At 45.2% G+C, this 27,948-nt stretch overlaps 1 protein-coding gene across 6 annotated transcripts; it reads right to left on the bottom strand.

The window, feature by feature from the left end:
• Positions 1-301: 301 nt before the first annotated feature.
• Positions 302-27,680, bottom strand: SAMHD1 (SAM and HD domain containing deoxynucleoside triphosphate triphosphohydrolase 1). Of its 6 annotated transcripts, XM_033074917.2 has the most exons (18): positions 27,560-27,680; positions 27,379-27,445; positions 26,910-27,024; positions 24,383-24,458; positions 22,239-22,311; positions 19,684-19,844; positions 17,855-17,970; positions 17,593-17,663; positions 16,676-16,831; positions 14,017-14,117; positions 13,810-13,918; positions 13,193-13,284; positions 11,747-11,862; positions 8,188-8,327; positions 4,949-5,038; positions 3,746-3,850; positions 3,296-3,433; positions 302-2,222 (listed from the first exon to the last, which is right to left on the bottom strand). In XM_033074917.2, the coding sequence occupies exons 5-18, from the start codon at positions 22,251-22,253 to the stop codon at positions 2,157-2,159; spliced, it is 1,476 nt and encodes a 491-aa protein (XP_032930808.1). In that variant the 5' UTR covers positions 22,254-22,311; positions 24,383-24,458; positions 26,910-27,024; positions 27,379-27,445; positions 27,560-27,680; the 3' UTR covers positions 302-2,156. The 6 variants fall into 6 exon arrangements, with proteins under 6 accessions (XP_032930808.1, XP_032930807.1, XP_032930811.1 ...); XM_033074916.2 differs by lacking the exon at positions 24,383-24,458; XM_033074920.2 differs by lacking the exon at positions 26,910-27,024.
• Between the last annotated feature and the right edge of the window lie 268 nt (positions 27,681-27,948).

The following is a 27,948-nucleotide window of genomic DNA, read 5'->3' as shown; positions in this document are numbered from 1 at the left end:
CACCTTCCCTTCCCCTCCCCAACAGCTGGAGCAGCATCTACTGGAGCTGGAGCCACCCTGGAGGTGGCTGCTGTCCAGGTGTGGCAGGGCCAGGTGGCCTCACTGTGCACAAGGAATGGTGTGACCCTCCCTGAGCCCTGGCCCCACTGCCCGCAAGGAGATGTGAACCAAGAACTCTTCCAGAGGGAAGCTCTGCCACAGACAGCAGGTAGGAATACCTCACATTGGCTGTTTGGAATGGCGCAGTAAGACCATTTTTAGTAAAGTCCACGCTCTAAAATTCTTTAAAAGAATAGTAAAATCATTGTTTAAAATTTTATTCTTCAGAGAGGCTCAGATGAACATGTTGAGAAAAGAAATTACCTTAGAACTTAACATTAAGTATAAACTTTTGGTTTAACATAAGCAAAAGATCTTTCCCAAGTATAAAGTGCACAGTTAGTAACAAATTAAAAACAAATCAAATCAACAAGAACAAAATTATATCAAAACGATACTTGATCTTCTGCAGACAGATTAAGATCTTGATCTTAAATGCCTTTGCTCTAACATATTGTTTCTTGAGGAACAGTAAGTTTTTTAAAAGCTTTTAAAGAGGTCACAAGCCCTTCTAACCTTCACCTGAAATACTGTTGGACAGGAACACCAGAGGTTACATCTTCAGACACATGAGCACAGAAACATAAGCAGCAGAAGTACATGGATACCCATTTTCCCTCCCTCTGTCTAACAGCATCAGTTCCCAGGATAAAAAGGGCAAAGGAGACATGAGGTTCAGGACTCTCTCACAGCACCTTCCCACTGGGTTATTTTTCAGGACTACCCTGGCCACTCACACCTGACTGCCTGACCAGATGTCCAACATCCCTCTCCCCATTCTGGATATAAAGGCCACAGATTGCTCCAATTCCTGAGTATTACTGAACCTTTTACTTGATATTTTTTGTTTCATGGTCAGACTTTTTCAAGCTTTGAGGTTTTATTTAATGACAGCAGCCTTCCTCTTAGACTTGAGTAAAAGGTAGGAAGGAAAATGGTCTTCCTCGGTCACTTGTTCAACAACACAAACATTCAGAACACTCACACCAGCACTGCCAGTAGAGGAACACTGTAAGAACCCTCACAGATCTACAAGAGCCAGAAAAATGACCCAGGGATGGCCACGAGATCACGAACAGGGCAGGGCTACAAAAATGGAGGGACTCCTGATGAGCCTATCTGCCCAGCACAGTGTAAAGCAGAGCCAAGGTGCACCTGGTGCAGGATGGGCAGAGCAGGGCAGAACCCTGCTGGCACTGCCCTCTCTGCACACCTGAGCCCTGACAAACACCTGGGCAGCTCAGCCTTCCTGCAACCACTCACACCACAGGCCTTTTGAGCAGTCTCTGCAGGACAGAGAGTAAAAAAAGATAACATTCCATGTATCAAAAATACATAATAAGATAATAAAAAGTTGCATGGCACTGCAATGCATTGTTACTTCAATAAAAATTATGGTCACTTGTAGCAAGAGGCCTGCACCAGATCTTTGAACAGCAGAAAAGTAATCTTTGATTGCCAAAAGATTCCTCTCTCCCTTCCTTTTATTTTTTGTTTTTATGAAATTAATTTTTCTAATTTTGAAGATGCCACCCTTGGTAATTTCTTCTTTACCCCACTGTATTTTCAGAAGCATACTTATCCCTCTCTTTCTCAGACTAAAAAAACCCCAACTCTTCCAAAAACCCCATCAAACCTGGGTTAGGATTTTTTCTGCTAAGTCAGGCAATAGCACAGCTAAGGAAGAGATCAGGACTGGACGGAGTAGTAAAATCTTGTAATAACAAAGAATTGCAATTTTTAAAGTTGCTCTTGCTACACAGTGCCAATACATTCAAAAGTAAATGAGAACTGAGTTTACTCTGTTGTAATATGTTGCTTTTTAGAAGTCCATCTGGAACATGCACTTTAAGTATCTACATGAAAACATTCTGTATTGTAAAATGCATTCTGCATTGTTATGTGAATTCTTCCAGTCCATCCAACCAGCTTTTAGAAGAGTTGATGCTCAAATTTACTCATCTTCTGAGGAAGCAGACTGAATAGTGCCAAAAAGAAATCTGTTACTCATCAAAAGAAAGCCTTTGTTTCCAGCTGGTTCTGAGGCTATCCTGTGTTCATGATGTCATGTTATTCCAGGCCTTCTCCATTGCAATTAGATGAGGAGCAACAACATCACCATCCTAGTATTAAAATTCAGGAAACATTATTTCACTTTTGCTTTCCATTCTGAAAGGAAAGGCAGCTCACTCTCAGGTTTAACAGGAAAAAAATCAATCCAAGGTCCCAGAATCTCTGTAAATCAATAAATACTGGTGACTGTGCATCCCAAGAGTGGAAACTGCTGCAATGGGTGGTGGAGAGACAAAAGTGCCCTGCCTGAGATGGTATCACCATTGGCAGTCCAGTTCTTCCTAAATTATTATCAGAAAATCTGGAAGGTCAACTGGTTGTATCCTGGCACTGGTCTGCAAACAGAATCATTGTGTTTTCTCTGACTTCACCACAGTATCTCATTAACACTGCTGCAATCAACCTACCCTTTGTGCTGGGAGGTGTCTTGCACTGTCTGAAACAAGCCAGGTTGGTACAGCAGCTGAGGCAGTGAGGTTCATCCCAGTCAGATACAGACATTAATCTGTGCTCAGGCATTGCCAACACAGACAATCAGCTGCCTAAGCTCAGGAATCAGGTGAGATGCACATTGATGTGCTCTGCAGCACGGCAGGGCCTGCAGGGTGGATGTGCCTGAACCTCAACAATGTGCTAACAGAACACAACCACACTCTACAACCAAGGAGAGCTGCTGCTTGATCCATTTGTAAAAAGCCCTTCTAAAATTAACTGATCTAAAAGACAGATGCCAGAAGAATGACCTAAGAACAGGCCTTACACAGTTTTCCATGTAGCATCCCTATCTAGGAATATCCATCTCCTCGGTGGCCTCTCGTGTTTGAGGATGCAGCTCTTTCCCCAGCCTGGTCTAGTGGAAGGTGTATCTGCTCATGGCAGGGGGTTGGAACAAGGTGACCTTCAAGGTCCCCTTCCAACCCAAACCATCCCATGATTCTATGATCCTATGGTACTTTCAGGTGAAACCAAAGCCCACCCAGATGGGAGCCATGATAAAACCAGGGTGAGTGAGTGCCTCTACCACAAAGGCAAGGCCTGAATGCCAAACTTTTTAATGAAAAAGCAAGCTTATGTATGAAGATCATGAGCTCTAAACAAGAAATATGACAAGTGACTTGATTACCTGTGGTTTGGTGAAATCATTCTGCATACACCACTGAACAAAGTACTGTTTTGCAGCTGAAATAATATTTGGATCCTGACTTTTGTAATACACCCGGACAACTTGCTCCATAAATATTATGGGTAAAAGGCTTGAAACCTTTGAAATAAAACAGAAAAAAGCTTTAGTATTTCTTGGAATACAAAAGGAAAGCAGTAAGAAGCCCCACTACAATCCATGAGTTTTATCCAAAGCAATTGTGATATTTCAACTTACAGTGTATTCCAATTGAAAACTGTGCATATGCAAAGGCCATGAGGGTTCTAGACTGTCATACAACACACACTGAACACCTGCAGGGCATGGATCCCACCACCTCTCCACAAATCCTGCACAAACAACCACACAGGACTGCGATCACTTCCATCACAGGTGGTGAAAATGCTTTTCAGAAGGAAAGTAAAAACCTACCTGTTCTTTAGTGATTTTGACTGCCTTGGAAGGATCAGCCTTGCAATAGAAGTGAACCTTATCAATTGGATTCTGTTCCTTCATTCCATAGTCCATGTTGACAACCTTGCATGTAAAACAAAGCAAATAGCATTTGTTAATATTTGTCTTTAGTTTTCTCACAATATATACAAAAGGCCACACACACTCCACTCCTGAAAATTACAGTCACCAAATGAAACAGTAATTAACAAATTATTACTTAGAAAAAACAATCTGGTATTTGTATTTTGCATAGTTTCTTCGATCCCCTCTTGCTCTCATGCTGCCAGGTGGATATTCATATTTACAGTGGCCAGCTCCCAGTTGTGCTCTGAAACATTCCAGTTTCCAGCACTGGAAGTGGACCAGTCCCTTGCCAGCCTAGGCCTCCCCAAAACACACAACCCACACAGGCTGCAGCAGAGCTTACAATTATAAATGTGAGGTTTAGACAACATTATTTACATCGGCCTGGCACACCAACATTTCTGTGGTCGGCAGGGATCCATTTCCCCACAATTTCAGTTTGTGGGATGGGAAAAGCCTAGGCTAATTTTTTAAAGCTCAGTGAACTGCTACAGTCTTGCCCAGTGGAATGAACCTTCAGTGCAAGGGTGCACTTCCCAGAATGAACTGACAACAGGGATTAAGCTGTGTGGTACCTGCAGACTGCCCCAGCTCCCTCCTCTGTCTCAGGCTCCCTCCCTGCCAACACTGCTATCTGTGGTGGCAGCCGGTGCTTTGTGCAGCAGACAAACCCCAAAGTGCCTACTAGGCACCAGGTATGCAATACCAGGAGCCTGGAGGTCACTGTGCCTCTTTTCTTCCCACTGGCCCTGCAGGTTTCCTGCCTTCCTGACCAATCTAGCAGTCCCCAGGCTGCTGTCATTGACACCCATATACCAAACCCCATGGGTTTCTCACTGCTCCTTGCTGGAGTGAGGACAGTGACAGGAGAGCTCACTTGTCACCAGGAGCACTGTACAGATGACAGCCCAATGAGGTTGCCCCATACCCTCCCACCACAGCAAACCTCCCATGGGAAGCTTGTTGCCCTCAGATCCCCAAAGAGAACCAGGCCTCCAGCTACAGACACCCTGTGGGTTTGTTCCTTCTCCAGGGTACACGGGGCCCTCTGCGATACAGAAGTTTTTACTTGAACCCGCTCTGAGAGGTGTTTACATCAATTATGAAATTCTCAGCCTTTAGCTCCACATCTGGAGGGTCCTTCTTCGGCTTGGAATTTGCAATGCTTTCTGGCAGGATATCACTCTGAAAGAAACCAAACCAAAATATTAACTCAGATTACTTTTATGTACTCTCAGGTCTAGGACACATGACACAGTATGTTTTTTAACTAAAGCTTTCAATTCCTCACAGCTTGACAAGACTCCTGCAGCAATCTGGTTGTTTGACTTACTGTACACCATAGCCATTAGTACAAAACCTAATTTTTAGAAACAAACTAGGCTTAGGCAATTGAGAAGATCCAAAATCCACCAGTCTGTGGAGGAGTTTTACACCTGACGATGAGGCAGGGGGAGAGAAGGAGTGTGCCATCCAGAGAGCTGAAGCATGAAAGCAGAAAATAAGTACCCTCAACCAACGGTTTTACCAATACAAATGTGCTGCAATTAAGTTCCCCAAAGCTGAATATTAGACATTTTCACTGAACTTGTTTAATGAAGGGTTGCAGGATCTTATCATCTAACAAAGCTTTTATATCTATGCAGTAAAACAGAAAATAACACAAGAGACAGACAACCACAGAAAACATCCCACAAAAAGTACAGTAATTTCACGATTACAAGCTGCACCGATTATAAGCCGCACTTCCGGGGTGTCGGCAACATTTCGTTTTTCCTCCATAAATAAGCCGCACAGAATTGTAAGCCACACTTTCATTCGCAGCAAGGATCCGCATGCAACTTTCACAAAGTTGCCGATTAGTAACAGAATCGCGGGATCGCGAGGTTTACTGGCTCGGATCGGGGCCATGCAGGCTCGGCTCGGCCCTGCTTTTCCCCCTGCAGGGGCCGTGCGAGCTCAGATTGGGTCCTGCCTCCCCTCTGTGCCGGAGCCAGGCGAGCTTGGATCAGTCCCGCCTTTCCCCTGCAGGGGCCGGGCCAGCTCGGATCGGTCCCACTTTTCCCCCGCCGCGGCCGTGAGGGCTCGGATTGGCTCAGGGCTGTGCGGGCTCGTATTTCCAGGTTAGTAAATTTCTGAACCTCATCAACATATTAACTGCACCTGATTATAAGCCGCTCTTCGGGTTCGGACCAAAATTTTAGTCAAAATGGTACGGCTTGTAATCGTGAAATTACTGTACTCTGCTAAAGTACTCCACAAAAGCTGAAACCCACAAAGGGGTTTTGTTTGGTTTTGGCCCCAAGGGAATATTCCCTGCTGACGCTTAGGCTAACAAAAAGCAGAGGAGCATGGTGAGATGGAGAACAGTTGTCCACTGAAATGTTTGAGTCCTCATTCAAAGGCTGTGGCCTTTATTCAGGGCTGCTCTGTTCTGGGGAAGATACAAGATCTGAAGCAGCAAGATTTCCCTGGGAGCAACTGAGACTCATGGGAGTGCAGCCCAGAGCAATCAGGAAACTGCCCAGGAGGCAAGGAATTCAGCTAGGAGCAGTTGGGTTGGTTTTGAGTTATTTTTGCTGCTGATTTGTTCATTGCAGAGATGGGGAGACTGACGAGTAGAAAATCGCACACATTGCCAAGCTGAGGCATGTGTGTGGTTTGCAGTGACTCAAGAAACCAAACAAAGGTTTATTTACACTGAGAGCAAGCTTGGAGGAAAACCTTGCCAGGAGGGAACTGGCTTGAAGCAGCCTGTTTGCAACTATTTCTACTCCATATCAGAACGTACACATTTTAACTTCCAATCTTTGCATGCATTGTTTTGAAATTATCTCTTTGATTTGCATTAACTGGAAACTCAGCCTAAATTTAAGAACACTGAAGCTGTTTGGGATTTTCCTGTGGCTCTGGCCAGCTTGAGGATCACAGAATTGCATGGGGTTGGAGCAACCTGGTCTAGTGGAAGCTGTCCCTGTCCATGGCAGGAGGTTGGACTGGATGGCCTTTAAAGGTCCTTTCCAAGCCAAATCATGCTGTGATTCTAAACATAACCTTGTGTGGTGTGTGAAGGAGTAGAGTAGAAGCAGCTCTGTCTTGTGCAGCCAATGTTCCCCTCCAGGGTTGGGAGGAGGCTGAGCCTCTGGCATTCCTGCCACAGGCACCACAGGAGGAAACATCCTCCCTCAACCCTCAGCTGTGCACCCCGGGCTGCAAAGCACTGGCTGGATATAATTATAGCACCAGCAGCAATCCAGTCTCCCTTCAAAATAATGCCCTGGATAGCCCAAGATTCAATGCCTCTGGTTGGACTTTCAAAATGACAGCTTTTCCTTTCATTAACTAAGTTTCTAAAAGGAACTGTTTAAAGGTGGAACTCATAACACTTGCCCTCACACCTGCCTCCTTATTTGTTGGGCCACCTAGCCTAACCTTCTCCTCAGAAGGGCAAGAAGCTTGACAATCCATGTATAACCATTTAATATTTGCTTTTACCTATTTCCTCCAGCTTTTGTAATACAGAGTCTCTTAACACTTTTTTCTTAGACAAAGAACACAAGCAAACCTTCTCTTCAAACAAAAAGATGAACAGCTACATCTAGTACTCCTTGTCTAACCTTATTCTTTTAAAGAGCTGAATTATTTTTATGAAGGCTTTCTAGATACTGACATCCACTTCTGGAAATCAGGCACAGAAAATTTTCACCATTATGGCTGAAGTCTGGGGATAAGTAACTGATGATTTGACAACACAGTACTTGAAATAAGACAACAGGAATTAAACTGCTATTTGCTTTGAAAAGCACTCACGAAAAAGACTGGAAAAAGTATATGCATGTTCATGCTTAGTATAGAATTTAACACCAAGAAATTCACCAGTTATTATTCAGTTTGCTAGATACTCTCAAAGCAAAGCACACAAATTACAGTTCAAAGCAAATGTATTCATTATATTTTGAAATTTTCATGAACATCAAATGATGTAATAACCTTCTCAATCACTGGACTGTAAGAGTCTTTTATCAAATTTTGTATTTTTCAGCAAAGTTTTTCCTGAAAATACGTCTGTAATAATCAGCTTCTGAATTTTCACCTGTTGCCATTCTTCAGACTCTCTGTAGATAAAACTTTCCCCATTTCTTATGTTTCATGGCTCAGCTACTTAAAGACAGGAAGAAAACTTTTGACTCTATTTTTCGAACAAAAAACCAAAAAACCCCCAAACCTTCCAACTAAACAAAGCCCACATGGAGGTAGATATAAATGGATGGTCAGCAACTTCAAAAACATTTTTATGGGTACAGAATTCAGAACCTTCCACAAAAGGACATTACCTTTACAATTTCCTTCTTTGATTTATGTCGAGTCTCTCCTAAAAACTTGTATAATTCACGTCGTTCTACTCTACGCAAAATTTCTCGTGCCTCCTCCAGGTCTTGACTACTTGAGTGTAGAATTTCCAGGTAGATAGAGTCTGCCAAAGTTACATTGATTTTTGTTACTAAAAATCCAGTGCCACAGTAAAATGAACAAACAGGACCAAAGGTTAACACAATCAGAAAAACTGCTGGTTCAGGAAAGACACTTTCAGGGAATGGTGGAACTAAGTCTAACAATGAGAAGTCACAATATTATCTTAATCATTATTAGATTCACAATGGTTGTTGGTAGAAAAACTATCTCAATTCTCACCCTGGCAACATACTTTGTTATTTCACTAGAAGTTACTTTCTCTTCTTATTTAGCCAGTCTTGTTTAGCAGACTATCCTGAACCCCACCACTAACTAGCTCAGGACATGGGTACTCTACCCTGTAAAAAAACCATAAAAAATGGTCATCAAGCCTTCAGGTTTTCTGAGACTTTGCCAGCATCAAAATCTCCCTTCCTGTCTCCACGTGACAGTGACACAGGCAGTGAGACTACCACCATCAGTCAGAGCAAGACAGAGGTTTCTTTGGATGTGGCTTCAGAGCAGAAACTCCTAGAGACTAGGGACTGCTTAGACTCCTGTCCTCGAGACTGCTGTTGCCAGGATGTTGCTGGCCTGATCTGCACCAGGAACATCTGGGACGGGAACACGTGGGCAGCTTCAACACATGCTGCAAGCACAGCCCTGTATGAGCCCACCCAGAGCTGCAACTAGGCTGAGGAGCTCCCAGCATGCTCCAGAACAACCTATGAGCCATGTACCAAAACACCTTAAACTAGTTTAATGGACAAGGTCAACCAAAGCCAGGAACTTCTCCACGAGGAACCACAGATCAGGTCTCTTCAGACAATGAACAGATAATGCAGGGGAAACAGGCAGCCCATGGACATCTTCCCTGTGTAAAAGCAGCAATGACAAGGAAGGCTTTGCTGTCTCAGCGTTTACTAGAACTAGGATTTGCTGCCAAATCAGGAGGCAACACATTAAAAAACAACCCTGGTTCTTCATCCACCACGGAAGAAGGCCAGGGAACCATCTGCTGCAGAACTTCCCAGAGGTTCATCATTTGTAGAGGTCTATAACTAAACAATTTCACAGAAACATCACTCACCAGGGACTGCTGAAACAAGCCTCAGGTTGCAAGCACTTGTCCTGTTTAAAGAACAGGTCTCTGCCAAAGAAGGTGTGAACCTCCCTTGGAATGGAAAGTATGATCCCCTTCCCTTCAAATTATTCTAACTTTGAAGTGAGGAGGCTTTCAGGTAAAGCTATTGGAGAAGGAGCAGCAGTTGTTTCCCTGTGTGCGTGTGTACCAAGGCAAACAAACACAGCCCCGAGCAGAGGCAGAGCCCCAGTCCCAGCCGCGTCCTGGCCGTGGGCACCTTCCCCTGCAGTGCAGTTCCAGGCACAGCCAGCAGGGGCGCTGCTGGCTCCCGGCCAGGCAAGGCAGCTGCGATGATTCCCCCGTGGCTGCAGGGGGCGCTGTGGCGCGGGCTCAGCCGCCTCTCTCCACACAGGAATGGCGGGCGGGCTGGCGGGAGGGATGGAGAAGGGGCTGCCTGTGGGAACTCACAGCAAGCAGCCAGTCCCTGTGCCCCTCGGGATGGTGAAATGGACTGCAGCAGGAAACCTCGGAGCAGCAGCTGGAACGGCAGATGCGGGCAGACCCCGGATGGCAAACAAAGTGTAGCAAAGACTCTGGAGCAGTGCCAGGAGCTGCGGGGTAACCCAGTAGGCCAGTGTCCAGATAAAGTGTAGCAAAAAAGGCCGCAGCAGTCTCAGAAAGCAGCAGTAGAAAGCAGGGGAGCTGGGCAGAGGAAGGAGGGCTCCCACAGCAGCTGCCAACAGAGATACTCCCTCTGGGAAGGGGGAGGGGGCCAGATCCCCTTCTCTGGCAAGCAGAAAGCAGTGCAGGACAGAACTCCACGGTGGCAGCAAATTCTCCCCACAGAAGCAGGCTGCCCCTCTCACCTCTGATCCCGAAGGCAAGAGAGTGAGTTAGGGGCTGAGCCCAGTCCCAGTGCACAAAAACTCAGAGAGATCCCCAGCCCAGAGACGGTAGTAAATCCACCCTTTCCCCTCCTCCTCGGCTACCTCTTTTGTCTGTCTTAACTACAGTTCATTCCCATCTCTTAGGCAACAAATGGGAGAAAATTCCCTGAGTAAAAGAAAAAAAAAAAGGAAAAATTCTACCCTCCACAGCACTAGAGGCAAGAAGAAGGTTTAAGAGAAAAATATACTCATCCTTCATGCTTCACTGTACATCTGATGCTACTACATTCCTCACATCACTTTCCCTGCTGTTCAGCCCTCCTTGCTGAACAGATGGTCCCAGCAAGCAGCTCCTTGCTGTGGTAGACTGTGAGAAGCTGGGCACAGCCCTGCTGTCCTTGCCCTGAGCTGTGCTCCTCACCAGGTACCACAGGTAAGCAGGTAGATGCAGCAGGACCCGCCAGGCCAGCCAGCCCCCAGAACAGGCCTAGCCCAGAAACAACTTCACCTCAGTTCTTTCCTTTCTTCCTATCCTTCCATTGCTCAGCCATGCACTTCACCTTCCTCAACAACTACTGCCCCTCAAAGCCAGCCCCTCTTGTCCTGCTCTGAGCAGAGGCACAAAATGACAGAGGGGACACACAGCTCCTCAGCTCAGCAGCAGTGTGTGGTCAGGCTGCAGATGGCTGTGGCATATGAAGGACTGCCAGCAGAAAGCCTTTAGCATGACGAAGGATTCTCTGCAACAGTGCCCTCATGCCCTGTCACTTCACCCGTAGGCCAAAGATAGAAGTTCTATAGTCCCTCTGTGGGGCCAGTTAAGGCTTGGTGGTGGAAAGTCAGGAGTGTTGGCTTGGAAGTCCTGGTGAGCTGTAGCTGACAGGTGCTGCCAGTAATCAGGAGTAGCCCTGAGCAGGACCTGCAGCACCCCTGCCCTGCACGCACAGAGCCAACCACAGAGCCTTGGAGCATGAGGGCTGCCTGGCCCACAGTGCAGCTCTGAACACAACCAGGGGAACACTGGGGCCCCACAGCACACACTATGAGAAGCAGGCAAACAGGGCAGCAGCAATCCTGAGATCCCACAAGAGCTGTTTGGAACCTGCGTTGGGAATAGCTTCACACCACAACACACATCCAGTACTTCACGTGACAGCCACCTGTAGTACCAGTTAGAGCTCACTTACATCCCACTTGTGACAAATGCAACAAACTCAGGGCACAGGCAGGACCTTCTAACACTGTTGAATCTGAACATATGTGGAACATAAAGTTGGTGCTGCTTTCTCTGTTTCTCAACATAAAAGTGATTTAAACTAGAAGGTCTTGCTTTCCCAGCAAGATTTGAGAGCACAAGCCCCAAAGCCAAGGCCTGCCCCACCTTCTGTGCACAAAAGCAGTAAAAACAGCGTTTTAACAGATACTCATGCTCTTTTACTTAAAAAAAAAAATAATTCTGAGACCTCATACCAGTTAGTTTAGTGTAGGCTTCCATGTCTTCCATTGCTGTAGAAATCCAATACTTTTTTCCTCCAGAGACTTCTTTGTCCCAAAATTTGTCTGCTTTTTGAAAGGCTTCTGTTATCCTAGTTTGAGACAAAAGTACGACTTTAGGATAGTATCATTTTGAAACACCTCACTGGTCAACAGGCAAAATGAAACAAATTAGTATGTTATAAACAGAAGGCAACAGATGAAACTATCCCCAGCACACAGTACTGATCAATGCAATATCTTGTCTCAGTGCTGTCACAGAACATTCCAACAGAGATTTACTGAAGACAAGTTCAGAACAGAACATAATATTTAGATGAATGAGCAAATTCACTTTGTTCTGCTTCAGACTGTGTTTAGCACTGTTGAGACATATGCAGAATCCTGCAAAACAATGACATGGTCCCTCAGCTGCAGCAAGGTTTCTTCGTAGATGACCATACCCTTTCACAGACTCCTTGTTTCCTAAGTTAGCTGACAGGGCACAAAGCATTGCAAAGGGAAAGCACCACAGACGTAGTATTTTCAGATGGGAAAACATTATGTTCTAAAGATGAAGCTCTTCCAGATTTCCATGTACCTTGCTGTCATTTCCAGCTTGGACACTCTTTTGGAAAGACTACTATAACTATACGAAACCAAGAACTGGGTTCTTCTAAATTAAAACAATATGTTTTACTCGTCATATGTAGGTACTGTCAAACCTAAGCTTTTTTAGTCCAAGTTTGAGAGGATCCCTAAATCAGGAGCTGAAGTTTATGAAATGAAAGCAATCCAAATCACTCTTGTACTGTGTAATCTTTAACATTCCTTGTTACCAAACAGACAGTTACCCAGCAGACAATACTCTAAGGAAAAAATATTTGGGGATACAAGTATTTCTGATTCTCAAGAAAAGTAAAAAGAATAATGTTATAGGTAAAAATCTGTAGAGATCAACAAGAGAGGCAAAACAGCAGATAGCCAGCTGAATTGGTCCTGAACAAATCTTGCATTACATAAACACAAAGCCAGGTCTTAGGCCATTCATAACTATACTCTGTTAGTAACCTTGCTCTAGTAACCAAGCAGTTTGAGCTAAGTGGTCTCTAACTTGAAGATACAGATTTGACTTCAGCTGTCAGCAATTTAAATGGTTTAAGCACACCCTGGTCCTGTGCTTCTTCAGGCCTTCAGTAATTTTCCTTTGAAAATCAAATTTTATGAGAAATTTAATTTTATATGCATGTTTTTGTCCTCCTCTCTCTTTGTTAACTACAGTGTCCATGACACTCTAAGCACTTCTAAGTCTTTTCACAAGAATCAGAAGTTGTTTTTATTCTATGTCACACCTTACTGATTTTCTGAATATTCTAAATGGATATAGATTGTTTCAAGAATTTAAAAATAAATTGAAAAGGAAGGAAATGAAAATATACTTGCATTATTTCAATGATGTTGCCAGTCTTATGCTGGTATGCTCTCCAGTGCAGGCAATTCCGGGTGTGGAACATCTCGTACAAATTTCCAACTTCCTGAAACAAAGAACCTCTATCAACATTTATTTTGGCCACTGTCTTACTAGGAAAATTAAAACAATCAATAAATTAATTAAATTAGTTGTCTCCTCCCATTTACAGCATAAAGTAGAATGATTATTATTCACAATTTCAAAATTTTGGAACTGGCTCAGGCCACCGTAGCAGAGTTGAGTGCCGACAGTGACCCCAGGCAGCCTGGCAGCAAAGAGGATCCCTCATCCCTCATCTGACAGCCACAGTCACTTCCTGCCCAGCAGACCTGGAGCAGGATCCTGCAGATCTGACAGGTCTATAGAGTTTCCCCTGACAGGACCTGCCACAAATCCTTTCAAACAGTGGTTTGCTCTGTCCCTCCCCCAAACAGTAGCTTCAGAGAAAAACTTTCAGAGCAGCAACTACTTTTCTCCTTCTTGGGCTAACGGAGCATGGGGCAGGACCCCCAGGACTCAGGCATGGGGTGCAGCTCCCCTGTGTGCCTCGAGGTGCTCTGACCCACCCTGGGCTGCACACCCTGCTCACCTTGTCACGGATACAGATGTGCTTCTGGTTTTCCACTTCACAGACCCGAGTGAAGACAAGCAAGCGCTTATAGTCAAAATTATTTGGGATTCCCAGGTGATGGCAATCCCTAGAAATATTCCACAGTGTGTTTAACAATATGATCATTTTTGTACATACAGTAGCATTTTGTCAATAGGAATTCACAATAAAATGTAAGATTTGTACCTTGCAAAATAATCCCACTTGTCAACGTCAATGCCATTTTCTTTATTAGCTACAATCTCATAGAGGAAACTTTTCTCCTTTGGTCGACCACGGTAGGGCCACTGATGAGAACCAGGAAGAAAAACACGAGAAACAACAGGAAATTAAAAGAGTACCAACAATGTCAAACAGCTTTTTAAAGACAGTGGGAATACACTGTGACTTTGCTTGTGATAAACATGCAACACTGAGGTAGTGAAGAAAAAAAAGACAAGGAGGGAACTTCCGGAAGCTATCAGGCATTAGAAATACAGAACAGGTCCTAAGCAGCTATCTTCTTGGAATCTTAGGAAGAACAAAACCCATGGAACACAAGTATTCATTGCCCCATTACTCTACTGGAAAAAAAAAAGAAAAAAAATAGAAAAAAAGGGAAAAAACCATATCAACAAAGAGGGGAGATTTTGGAATGATTTAATTCTCAGAGAATTAAATCCACAAACGTGTCACTGTCCTGCAATCTTCTGCAATCTACAACTTTATAGAACAAAGTTTAAAAACACTTACTTAGATGTTTGTTAGGCAAAATCTGTTTGAATAGTCAGCTACTTAAACTCCTATCTCACAAGGAACAATTCAGCCATAAGGTAAATAAGAAATGAATGACAAAATAGTAAGATACAAGATGCACATTTTCTTGAAAATTTGAAGATCCTTCACCTAAAAAAATGCCATAAAGTGGCCCTGAAATTCTGAAAGTGGAAAACATTGTACGCAAACACAGCTTTCATGTTACCTGCACTACAGAAATACTAAAACTGATGTGAATAGCAATGGAAACACGTGCAAGCAGCAGGAAGAAAGCACATCATGGATAAAAATACCATGATCACAAAGAGCTCTGCTACTGGGATATGCTTGGGACACTGTGTCTGGTGCCTGAACACCCACTGTCCATGTCCTGACAGAGGCTTGCACCACAGTGCACAGCCTGCCAGTGCAATCTGCTGCCTAACACCAGGAGGGTGCTGCCATGTATCTATCATGTGTGCCACTCCTCTTCCGGTATCCTGCTGGAAAACAGGCACAGAATCCAAACAAGGCAAACCAGACACAGGGAAAGATCCTGGCACAAGATCAATGCTAGTGGCAGGCACCAAGATTCGTGTGCAAATGAGCCCAGCAGGATAAAAATCAGTTTGTGGATTTTGTAAATGAATGTCCCCTTCCTACAGGATCTCAGACTCAATTTCATCGTGCCAAGTCCCTTGTATTTGCCATGGGATTGCCACCCACTCCTGCAGTAGAAAATAATGGGCAAGTGTGAACATTTGTGGGTTACTTGTTTGGGACTACATATAAATTCTGGTTAGGACCAGATTGCCTTGACAGATCTCCTACTGACTTCAGCTGCTACCAGTTCTATACTCCAGTGGCAACTGAATGAGTGTCATTGAAGAGATGACAAAAGCTGTAAACCATAAAACAAAGAGAAAGGACTTCAGTCTTTCACAGAGTTGCAATGATTAACAACTGCCACCTCTTCTTGCTTGCCTCTTGAGGCAACTAATTTCTTCAAGTCTTATCCCTGCCTCTATGTTTACTCCTGCAATAAATCCAAGTATTTTGCTGCTGTCATCAAAGCTGTTGTGGCTCTGGCACTTGGGCCAGTCTTGGATCGCTCGCTGCCTCATTGCTGCCTGTTTTGTTATCCAGACTGGGGGAGGCCTCCTTTATTCCAGGCCAAGCCTCCCCCAGCTCCCTCAGCTGCTCCTCATCATTCTTGTGCTCCAGACCCTTCCCCAGCTCTACTGCCCTTCTCCATTGCACCTCAGTGTCATTGTTCAAGTGAGGGGCCCAAAACTGAACCCAGAATTTGAGTTGTGGCCTCAGCAGTGCCCAGCACAGGGGCACTGTCACTGTCCTAGTCCTGCTGGCCATGCTATGGCTGGTAAGGCCATGTGCCGTTGGCCTCTTGCCCATTGTCTGGCTCATTTTCAGCCACTGCCAAAACAAACAGCCTAGCTGCTTTCCAGCTGTCCTGGTCTCAGCCAGCAGCAGGACCCAGCACCTGGCATTGTGGAACCTCACACAACTGGCCTAGGCACATTGATCCAACCTGCCCAGAAGCCTCTGTAGAGCCTTCCTGTCCTTCAGTTGAGCATAACCAGCATTTCCTAAACCCAGATTGGCTGGGTCTGACTCCCTAGTATGTGCTGCATGATGGCACTCAGGATGATCTGCTCCATGACCTTCCCTAGCACCAAGGTCAGGCTGACAGCCCTGCAGTTCCCTGGATCATCCTTCTGATCCTTGTACATGGAGTCACATTTGCTGATTTCCAGTCAACTGGGACCACCCAGGGCTGCAGGTAAATGATGGATTAGGTTCCCTAAATACAAGTAACTTTCTAGAGCTTTCCTCTGATCTGGAGGCGTTTCGGTAACGATTCTCAGGGAGTTGTAAGCACATTAACATATTTGCCAGCACGGTAAGAAATAAACACAACACTCCTCCAGCATCAATTGTGACATGATTCCTGGAACTTCATGGAGCTAGAAGTAACATATAGCAGAAAAACTATCTGTTTTATAGCCAAACATATAGCCAAAACTATCTGTCCTTTCAGCGAAATAAAGATATTTCTTGGGATAATGACAGGAGCAGCACACTGACTCACCGATTCTACACAGGCAGTTTCATCTATAGGCCCTCCTATTTGTTCCTTGATGAACAACATATCTTCTTCCAGGACAAGACCATATGACTTCATGACTTCTTCTAGTTTATTGGAAGTGATCAAGTACTCAAACATTTGAACAGAAGCAGTTTCATGCTGTGAAAAAAAAAAAAATCCAAATATTATATTACATAGTTTAAGTATCTTTCTTGCAGTGTCACAGCTTTACTCCAAGTCACCAGCACTGCCTAGCAGGGCACGTGGGCAGGCTGGTGTGAAGTGCAGCACTTGGGTACTTTCCTAGTTATTTTGCATTAATCAGAACAGGAAATCATCCGGTCTACAGAGTCCAGAAAGACACTTTACAGCAGAGCGCTGTTAATTCCGTGTGTTGACAAACAGCAGCAAGGCAGTTACAATGCTAGAAGACAAAATAATCAATTTTGCTGTGTGAAAGATTAACCAGCTTACTCAGCTGATTTTGCTAAGACATTACATGCAGAGAGAGGCCTGAAAGGACTGTGTTGCACTTCATTTACAGTTAAAACTCTGTAAAAAATTTTGGAAAGTTTGAATTCTAAATGCTATTGAATATCTTGGCCTTGGACTAAAACATTATACTGGAAAGGAAGCCCCCAGTTGGCATTTTGCAAATGTAAAATATATTCTGCAGAAAGCTCTCAATACACATTTTAAGGCACAATGCTGGCCAAAAATGATCAGTACAGCCTTAACAGGGATATCATCACAGCATTAGGAAACAACATTCTGGTTTTCCATTAAGCCATCAAAATGATGCAACAAGGAAAGGCCAGATAACCACTATAGCCTCACAAGTGCTGGAACTCTTTAAAGATTATTTACTCTGCCTCTAAAATTCAAGGTTTGTATTTTTATTTTAATACTGAAAGGCCTACCTTCCACTTCAAATCCGGACGAGTGCGTGGAATAAATCTTCCATCAAACATATGTGAAAATGGCCCGTGACCTTAAATACAAGCATTACACAAGTTTAGTCTGAGACATAGTTGTCAGACCAAAGAAAACAGATAAAACCTGTCTTGGAATATGGCCCATGCACTGAGCAGCCCAAAACAGCTCACATGTTCTGACCTCACAGTCAGCTTTTCATCATGGCTAGGTTTCCAAGAGCAACAACCCATCTCAGGTGTTCCTTACCTAAATCATGACAAAGCCCAGCAATTTCTACACAGAGGATGTCTCGCTGGGTTATATCCAGGTCTGGCTGTCTCTCCTTCAGTGAGCGAACCAGACATCCTGCAAGGTGGCCAACCCTGTTACAGGAGGAAAAGAAAGAAATATAGCAGTGGTTTAAGATAAGCAGAAAAATTGAAGTTCCTCTATCATGTTTTGCTCCATTAAGTCACAGTCCTTGTCTGAGACGTAGGATACAAGGAATATCCAAACCCTGACCTGCCAGAGAATCACCAACTGCTTCCTGTAGTAGAGTTTTAGTCCTCTGAAAGCAAAAAACAAGGGATACCATGCCCAAATGGGATAGCATGCCCAAAACACAGACACTCTACAGCATCCTGCAATATTTCATAACACACAACCCCACAATAGCTGTGTAAGGGAACAGTAGTGCACCAGTGACAGTGAGAATCGTGAAGAACCTCAGCTTACACCAAATCCTTGAACTCCAGTCAGGGCAAACTGCAAAGGTCCACAAGTCACCAAAGCATTGGGTACTTTTTCCAAACTGCCACTTTATTAATAGTTCATGACAATTATTTCTCTTCTTTTCCCCATTCATTTTAGATTTGAGATTTGATTTAATTAAATGGGACCTTCTGTTCCCATGACACAAAACCAGCAGGAGTAAATATATGGCACATACTCCCGTAAACTGTTTACAACCTCTGCACAAGCCTTTTTTTCCACTTGTCTCAACAGTTCCCCTTTCAGAAAAGCTTAAAGCAAGACAAGACTTTCTATGATGAGGTGGTATGTTTTGTTAGCCCAAATTTCAATGATGGGGGCTTTTTACTAGACCAATAAGCACACAAAACTCACTTCTTCTATTTGTAACACTGTAGAAATCTTTGAAATTATATACAAGTGGAGAACAACTGTCCTAAATTTAACTCAATAGATCAATGGAACTGTTCAAAAGAAAAGTTGCTGATACAACTGGCGTTTTCAGACTGCCGTTGTGGAAACTTTGTTTATATTCAACCACATTTGTCTTTTTGGTTAAGCAGATGCAATCAATCCAGGCTGTGTCATTCATCGGACCCTTTTGCAAACAGCCATTTTGAATCTTGTTATAAGTAAGCCAGATTTATTCCACAATATTTCAGCACCAACAAAAGCAACTTTAGGCTGGCCAGATCACCTGAATAAAAAGCACTTACTAGCTTAATTTCACTGTCCCTTGAGATATACCCTTAAAACAAGCTCAAATTTGTCATCCATCAGCTTCCCTGAGGAGTATGAAGGAGCTGGCAACACGCTATGAATCCTTGCGTACATCATATTTCTGCTTAATGGAATTACAGCTATCAGCCTGGCAACCTGCCACTGATTGCACGAAGCACATCTACCTACAAAGGCAAACATTACAGACCACATGGATTTTGGCTGTGCTGGATGATGTGTGGGGATTACAACTGTCCAGCAGACCATAAGAGAAGTCCTGGTACACTTACCAAGTTTGCGCCTTAAAACGTGTATTTTGACTGGGGGACTATAAAGAACTGACAGTTTTTAGTTAACATTATTTTTAGAATAATAAAGGGTGGGGAAGGAAATCTAATATTGATCCATCTTGTAGGGTTTTTTATCTGTCTTGATTAAAAGAAGTTCAAGGGAACAGCCCACAATCACACAGGATATCCAGGAACATTTGAGACCAGAAACACACCCCCAGCAGTTTTCACCAACACTCAGACAGCAACATCCCTTGGCTGGCACTCCACAGCAGCAGAACCAGACTCAGGAATATCCAGATGCCAGACATGTGTATGCCAGCACCACCACCTTACCCTAGTGAGTGTTCAAAGCGGTTGTGAGAGGCTCCTGGAAAAACAAAGTACGTGCCACCCAGCTGCTTGATGTACCGGAGGCGCTGGAATTGGGGGGTGTCAATGATCCGAATCAGCAGGGGATGAAATTTAATGTGCCCATGAATAGGATCATTAAAAACCTACAGAAGCAAAAAAAAAAAAAAAAATTAAAAAAGACTTTGAAAGGAAACAAGGTAAAGGATATCTAGAATGGTCAGGTATTTGGTGGGAGAGACTGTCCATCTTCTGTAAAACAGACATATCATGCCAATCCCATATGAAGATCTATCAAAGAATCATAGGATGGCTGGGGTTGGAAGGGACCTTAAAGACCATCTTGTTCCAACATATTACCATGGGCAGGGACACCTTCCACTAGACCAGGCTGCACCAAGCCCTGTTCAATCTGACCTTGAACACTTTCAGGCCCAGGGAATCCTCAACGTCTCTACGCAATCAAATTTATCTTGGAGAACTACTAAAGCTTGACACCAAAAAGACAAAACTGCCTATTTCACATAGCAAGGGTAGTAAAGTCAAAATGCCTAAAAATGTTATCTCCACCTGTGCAATTCCAAAACTTAACATGTGTGAAAACCACTGTCTTTATTAATCTGCTATTCCAACTAAAGTAGGATACTACAATGCATGTCTGAGATATCCAATAAAAGCGTTTGGTCTGCTACTGTTCATGCTTGTAAAATCAAATGCTATTTTGCTGAGTGGAAATTATGACTGTTATTTTTTCTCTTAAAACTAAATGCAAACCCCCAAGATGACTAAAATATGAAAGAAGTACTTCCTGATAAGCATGTATTTTTGGAGACATCTCAGTAACTACAGGGACTCAGTAGAGAAGGTAAATACATTTAATCTTTAATCTTTGCTGTCAAACTGCAGGCAAGACCATTCCATCACACACATATCTTGATAAAATACCGAGGCAAATAAGGTTTTCCTGTGCCCTCTCCCCTTGGTGACTGAGCTGGGAGGGCTCTAACAGATACGCAGACTACTACAGAATGTGGACAGCCCTGGCTCCAGTTAAACCAACACATACCACCAGGAGAAACAGCTGGACACAGGAAACAGCGAAAGCAAGAAGGAGTTTGTGAACCCCAGCCTGGGGACAAACTAATAAAATAAATGTCTTAGGTTGCAATCCAAGATGTAACCAGAAGTATGTATTCTATCACCATCTGTTAAAACCAGGTAGGGCAGTGTTCTTTATCTCTTTCATGACCCACCTTCCCTCCACAGGATACCTTCTGTCAATGGGCCATTTGAGTGCCACTGCATGACTGATAAAATTACATCATCCCATTGGGAGATGCCCCACCCAGAGGGAGGAGCCAAACATTTCCTGCCTGGATATAATATGAGATTTGGAACACCACAGGCAGCCTTTTTCCACTGGACTCCCAGAGGAAAACCAGACCCATCAGCACCATCACTGGACCTTCAGAGGAAAACAACACCAAAGGCAAAAATGCTTGCAGCCAAGAAAGCTGTTACTGGGTTTGTGGTTCTGTTTTGTTGTTAATGCTCGTAGTTGTTGTTGCTTGTTTGCTTTATTATACCTACTACTGAAGAACTATTACTCCTATTCCCATCTCTTTGCCTGAGAGCCCCTTAATTTCAAAACCACAATAATTTGGAGAGAAGGGGTTTACATTTTCCATTCCAAGGGAGGCTCCTGCCGTGGGGCAGTGTTCTTTATCTCTTCCATGACCCACCCTTCCTCCAGGGAGATATCTTCTGTTAATGGCCATCGAGTCCCATTGCGTGACTGATAAAATTACATCATCCCATTGGGAGATGCTCCACCCAGGGGGAGGAGCCAAGAATTTCCTACCTAAATAAAATCTGAGATTTGGAACATCAGAGCAGCCTTGTTCCACTGGATTCCAAAGGAAAACCAGACCCTTCTACATCACTGGTGGACCTTTGGAGGAAAGCTGTACCCTTCTACAGGATCACTGCTTCAACAGAACCACATCAGTCACTCCAGGAGGATGCAACCACCATTTAATGGGACTGCTGCCAATACCCTGACTGACTGACGGGGTGTCAGGCTGTGTACTCTGACTCCGTCAGTGTTTTGTATTACTGTAATTTTATTTTCATTTTTCCTAGTAAAGAACTGTTATTCCTATTCCCATATCTTTGCCTGAGAGCCCCTTAATTTCAAAATTATAATAACTTGGAGGGAAGGGGTTTACATTTTTTCCATTTTCAAGAGAGGCTCTTGCTTTCCTTAGCAGACACCTGTCTTTCAAACCAAGACATAGCTCTTCTGCTCATTTAGTCCCTCACAACCTGCAAGCGCCCACTCAAATGATTCTAGTATTTCTTCCAGTTAATGTGGTTTTTCACAGACTACCACTACCAAGGGTGCAGAGTTTGCTGCTATGCAAAGGAAAGGCACCAGCTGGCAGCACCTAGCCAAGAATGGGGAGGCAGAGAGGGCTATCAGAGCCCTGTGCAGGGTTTGGGGCAGGATCTGGACATGGTGTCCCCATAGCATGGGTTACCTTCATCACCTCCATGTGCTGCTGTTGTAGCTATCTCAGGCACACTAGCACTTCCAGTCGCTCAGCTGGGCAGCTAGGAAGGAAAAAGAGATACTGAGAGCAAAGTCTGCAATGCACTTCCATTTACAATTTGCAGTACATATGGAATTACTTAAGCGAGTTCACATTACTTTGATATTCCTTGACAGAAGACTGCAACTTTTTCAGAAAAATATTGAAAGCATTTATCCTTCTAAAATCAAGTATAGAAGGAAACAAACAGCTACAGAACATGTCTGTAGAGCAGTGTAAGTGGTTCTCCCACTTACAGAACTGAGAAATAAAACCAGCACAATACTGATCAAAAAACTGTGTAAGCCACACCCAGAGTCCTTTAAACTTATGGGAAAGACAACATGCAGCATCTGAATAACTGACATTTTTTAAGGATGCAAAACATCCTTAAACTAAAATGTCAGAGTCACAACAAATCATTTTTATAAAAATCTCTTGCAGTTAGTCAGCTGCGTATTAAAAATTTAATTTTGTCAAATTTACTTGAATTTTACATTAATTAATTTCAACTCCAACAGCAAAACCACTGCAGTTTAAAACATGTTCTAATTTTGTTGAGACAGATTCTTCTATTTTTCAAAGATATTTTGCTGACATTTTTCATATATTATTAAAGTCCCCTTCACAACACACAGCTAAACTTCCAGTGCAGATACTCTGCTGTAACCACAGCAGTCTAAGAACACAGGCGGGACAAGTCTGAGGAGAGAGAGAGATAATATGCTCTATCACACCTACTTTTACTAACTCTGTCTGCAAGCCTTGCTCTTGAGCTAAATGGTTTTCAACCTCACTATGACAGCTAACACTATCATGAGAAAATACCTTGTCTCCAGCAGTTAACCACTGAGATTGGTTTGATATAAGCCTTTCAACATAAAATTTAACAGAAAACAAGACTATAAAGTGTCAACTACTAGGAAAAAGTACTGCTTGAAGCACTACCCTTCTTCATCTGAATCTTTTAATAATTCACAATCCCTAAAACATTAAAGGCATGTGACGTTTGAACTGTTGGTGAGCAGTATTACTCTCAAACACTTGGTATTGCTTTCTCTAACAGAGAGCTCTTGGGCTGTAGCTGCTGTTCAGACTGTCTCAAGGCAGTGCTGGAGCACCTCTCCTATGCAGACAGGCTGAGAGAACTAGGGCTGCTCAGCCTGGAGAAGGGAAGTCTGCAGGGAGGCCTCAGGGACTTTTTATAAGAGCAGATGACAGTGATCAACAGAGACAGGACCCCTGTTTGATGCAAGCATGAAGCCAATTCATTGATTTCACACATCAATACATATCTTTTCAACTATAGCTAAAAACAGCACAACAACGATTGGTGTTTCTAAGTAACATTACTTAATCAGAGCTCTGCACAGACCCTCTGCACAGATCAGCATAGGGACACAGGGTCTTGAATGATTTATCTTAAACAAAGTACAAGCACACTTTTTTGCTTCTCCATTTAGGGTTCTGCCTCAGCTTGCCAGAGCTTGTGGCCTACCAAACTTAGTATATCCACTTCAGTCCAACTGACTGAGGGCAGGTCAGATTGGGTATTAGGAAAAAATTGTTCCCTGTGAGGGTGGGGAGACCCTGGCACAGGTTGCCCAGAGAAGCTATGGCCACCCCATCCCTGGAAGTGTCCAAGGCCAGGTGGACGGGGCTTGGAGCAGCCTGGGATAGTGGAAGGTGTTCCTGCCCATGGCAGGAGTCTGAATGAAATGATCCTTAAGGTCTGTTCCAACCCAAACCATTCCACAGTTCTAAGACAAAAAGTACCCTTGGTGATGCCCAGACCAGCATGTGTTCCATGATACAACTCTGAGAGAAAAAAACATCAACATTGTGACCAGCAACTATTGAACTAATATAATGAGTGCCTCTAACAACTTATTTTTCACACAGAATTGAAGAATTAACCAGGCTGGAAAAGACCTTTGAGATCATCAAGTCAAACCTATCACCTTATCAACTAAACCACGGCACTAGGTGACATCCAATCTTTTTTTTAATCGCTTCCCTCCTGGGCAGCCCATGACAATGCCCAATCACTCCTTTTGTTAAGGACTTTTTCCTAATATCTAGCCTAAACTCACCCTTATGTAGCTCGTGTCCTCTTGTCCTGTACTTGTTGCTCAGGAGAAGACACCAACTCCACTTGGCTGCACCCTCCTGTCAGGGAGTTGTGGAGAGTGATAAGGTCACCCCTGAGCCTCCTTTTCTCCAAGACAAACAACCCCAGCTCCCTCAGCCACTCCTCATAAGGCTTGAGTTCCAGACCTCTCACCAACCTTGTTGCCCTTCTCTGGACACGCTCCAGCGTCCTTCCTAAATCGAGGGGCCCAGAACCGGACACAGCACCCAAGGTGTGGCACAAGCAGTGGCCCAACCAGCACAGGGGAAGAATCACTTCCCTAGTGCTGCTGGCCATTCTATTCGTATTTTAATATGCTCTGTTCAGATCTGTCATAATCACAACCCTTTGTGCCCCGCACTGGGCACCAAGAAGGATGGGCAGGGATTAACCCCTATGGGAACTCAGTCCCACACAGTTGCTAGCTGCTCTGGTGGGATGGGGAGGATAATCAGGAAAAGGTTGGACCGTGCATGCTGGATCCTGGTGTAACCAGGTGTGCCTGAATTGCCCAGATGTCCCACCTACCCTCCCTGCTCTTTGCCTTCCTTCAGATAGAAAACAGCTGCAGGGGATTTTCCACCTGAAGTCTACAAGGTCAGACCTTCCTAAGCAAGACAAATCCTGTTAACATAGGAGACTGTAGTTTTCCAGGGCTCTGCGGGCAGATTTCCTCCAACAGCCAAAGCAGCATTACTGCTGATTGCTTGTAAATGGTGACAACTGGCACTTCCTCATCCACTCTCCTCCCTGCTTTGTCCACACCCTCCTTCATGCCACACATCACAAGGATGAGAAGATCCCTTTCCTGTGTCCAAAGGGTTCAGCCAGACAGTCTCACCCATCATCTGTGTTCAGCACACTGCACACCACATGAAATACCCACTGCCAGCAACATAAGAACACCTGGAAAAGCGACTGTGCTGCCTCCAGGCACCACAGCTCTCCCCTCTGAACGTCAGGAACCCAGGGAACATAAAAGACATTCATTAGTGGCCTGTCACAGAGAAACTATTGAAGTTACTACAGAACAGTATGCAGTGGACACAAAAGAATTGTTCTTAGTGCAAAGTAGAGATGTTTACAAAAAGCAGAATGCTTGAGCAATTTCTCATCCACCTCCCTACAGTTTCAGCTTAATAGAAACAAGATGTCAGATCTCACAGAAGGAAACTTATACAAAGTTAACAATATCTTATACAAAGAAAACCCAAAAGCTTGTAAACCCATTGCTATCTACTCTCTACATCAGCTGAGAGCTCTCCACAGCTGTGTGCCCCCATCACCTGTATCTCACACTGAGGGACTCCTGGCTACCCCATCGTGCTGCCCATGTTCAGCACTGACAGACAGTCTCTGACTCCCCAGATTAGCTGCACATGTCCAATGTGTCCTGGACACCTGATGCTCCTTCCATGCTAGAAGCAACCAGCCTCCTGGCAAGTCCTAAATAAAATTAGACACCAGCTTGTCATTTCAGTCAGGCAATTACCTGGTACTTCAGCAATAAACAAAGGTTTCAGCTGCCTTCCATGACATCACAGCATTTCTATCTGCACACTTCAAACAGCTGCAGTTAAACTGCTCTTCCACAAAAAGAGAAATCAAAAATACCTTAATTACTCCAGCATGTCCTACCTTGTGCAAAGCGCAGTACTTCTGCCTCGTCCCTCTGTGTCACACCAGCCCTTTATTCTCTTCCATCACTCATGCTCAGACACCCGCCCTTCCCCACTCCCATTTGCAGGAAGATGTCTCAATAAAATAGCGGAAGAGCCCTTCACCCCCAGCACAGCATGAGCTCTGACCAGTTTTCAGCCAAGGAGCCAACACCAAAGTGCTCTAATCCCCGGCAGAAAGCACAGCTCTGCACTTGTGTGCACCTGCCAGATTACACACCCCAGCCTACCTCAGTGCCACCAACCACAAAATCAGCAAACAGCTGGAGTCAGCAGGTGGGGTTTGAGACAGATTTGAAGGAAACAGTATAAACAAGGTTAACAAAGGAGTAAAGAAAAGACATTACAAGAATAAAAACCACCAGGAAGTATGTGGTGAGCAAGTAGGCTCACATCCCAGTAGAGGGGAGCAAGAGAGGATCCCCAGTGGGGCACAGAATGGGCAAAGGGGGTCTTTCCAACACAGAGAACAGCAGAACAGATTCATATTCTCTGCGCTTCCAGAAAAGCAAGAAAATATATTCACCACCAGAAAGATTACAAGGGTTTTGGGGCCAGTCATTCCCTCACTGCTGGGAACAATCCTTTACACACTTTAGAACAGCATCCAGTGTCCCTGTGTTAGTGGCAGGGGGCCACTACAACCTGCCTGCTCCGGACTGCTCAGGCCTCACAGCAGCAAAGACTCGGCCACCCACCCACAGGCCCCTATTCCGCCGGGAAACACAACACCACTTCTTTTTCCACGGCAGTCCACGCTCCTGTAGGCACATTAGAGAGCCAAGCCTCAGCAGCTGCTGCAAGACTGACCTATCAATGCCCTGGATCTCTCCCAGGGAGACGGGACTCGGCTTCTCCTGAGCAGCACCTCCCGCTCTGTCAAACGTTGGGGCCGCTGTTGTTCCCGGAGTTGGAGCAGCAGCAACTTCAGGCAGAAAAGTAAATTCCCGTCAGAACCCCTTGTGTTCCAAGCAACACTCCAAAGCTCACTGTGCCACCCATGCGAATTTCATTAAACCTCTTCTAAAGGATCGAGTTTTTTGCTTCTCATGGTTATCTGGGCAGCGTACGTCCACGCCGTGGTTGTGCTGGGATCAGCAAGGAACGGGAACTGCTCCAAGGGTCCGGGACCAGCCCCACTGAGCCCGTTCCCTCGCGTTCGCCCCCGCACAGCTCCGCTCGAGGCGCCTGGGGTGGCCGCGGCCTAGAGCCGGGCCACGAGCATGTGGAGCCGCAGCTCCCAGGCCTCGGCCTCCCTTTCCCCGCGGGCGGCGCTCACCAGAAGCGGATGAGCTCGGGGGCGCAGGCCGGCAGGTCCAGCAGCATCCTCCCGGTGAACCCGCTCTCTGCGGGAGCAAGAGAAGCGTCAGCGCCAGCGGCGGGGTCACATGGCCCCGGCCCCGGCCCCGGCCCCAGTCCCAGCCCCAGCCCCAGTCCCAGCCCCTGCCCTGACCCCCTACCTCGGAAGCGGCGCAGCAGGCTGGGATCGCCCACGCCGCAGCGGGAGAGGTGCTGGCAGAGCCGCTCCGTGTCCCACAGCCGCGGGTCGCTGCCGGGGCCGCGGGGTCCCTCGCACCGCGCGCGCTTGGCGGGAGCGCCCGCCGGGCTCCCCATCCTGCACCGCCACCGCGCAGGCGCCATCGGCCGGGGTCCGGCGCGCAGTGACGTCACCGCCCCCGGGGCCCCTCGGCGTGGCGGCCGCTCCCGCGCCGCGGCCTAGAGGAGCCTCCGTCCACCCGCAGGGCCCACCTCATCCCGCAGGGCGGCAGGGTCCGCTCTGGGACCCGCTGCTGCGTGCTCGCTGCGGCGACCCGGTATGCTGGCGGCGGCCCTGCGCTAGGGGATTCAC

This window comes from Catharus ustulatus, chromosome 17, assembly GCF_009819885.2.
Source record: "Catharus ustulatus isolate bCatUst1 chromosome 17, bCatUst1.pri.v2, whole genome shotgun sequence".
NCBI classification, from domain to species: domain Eukaryota; kingdom Metazoa; phylum Chordata; class Aves; order Passeriformes; family Turdidae; genus Catharus; species Catharus ustulatus.
This window is presented reverse-complemented; position numbering and strand designations above follow the sequence as displayed.

Coding starts and splice junctions, on each gene's coding strand:
- SAMHD1 (XM_033074917.2), bottom strand. Junction 13,285..13,809: donor ACATCTGTATCCGTGACAAG/GTGAGCAGGGTG, acceptor TCTTTGTTTCAG/GAAGTTGGAAATTTGTACGA. Junction 5,039..8,187: donor CAAAGAAGGAAATTGTAAAG/GTAATGTCCTTT, acceptor GGTTTCTTTCAG/AGTGATATCCTGCCAGAAAG.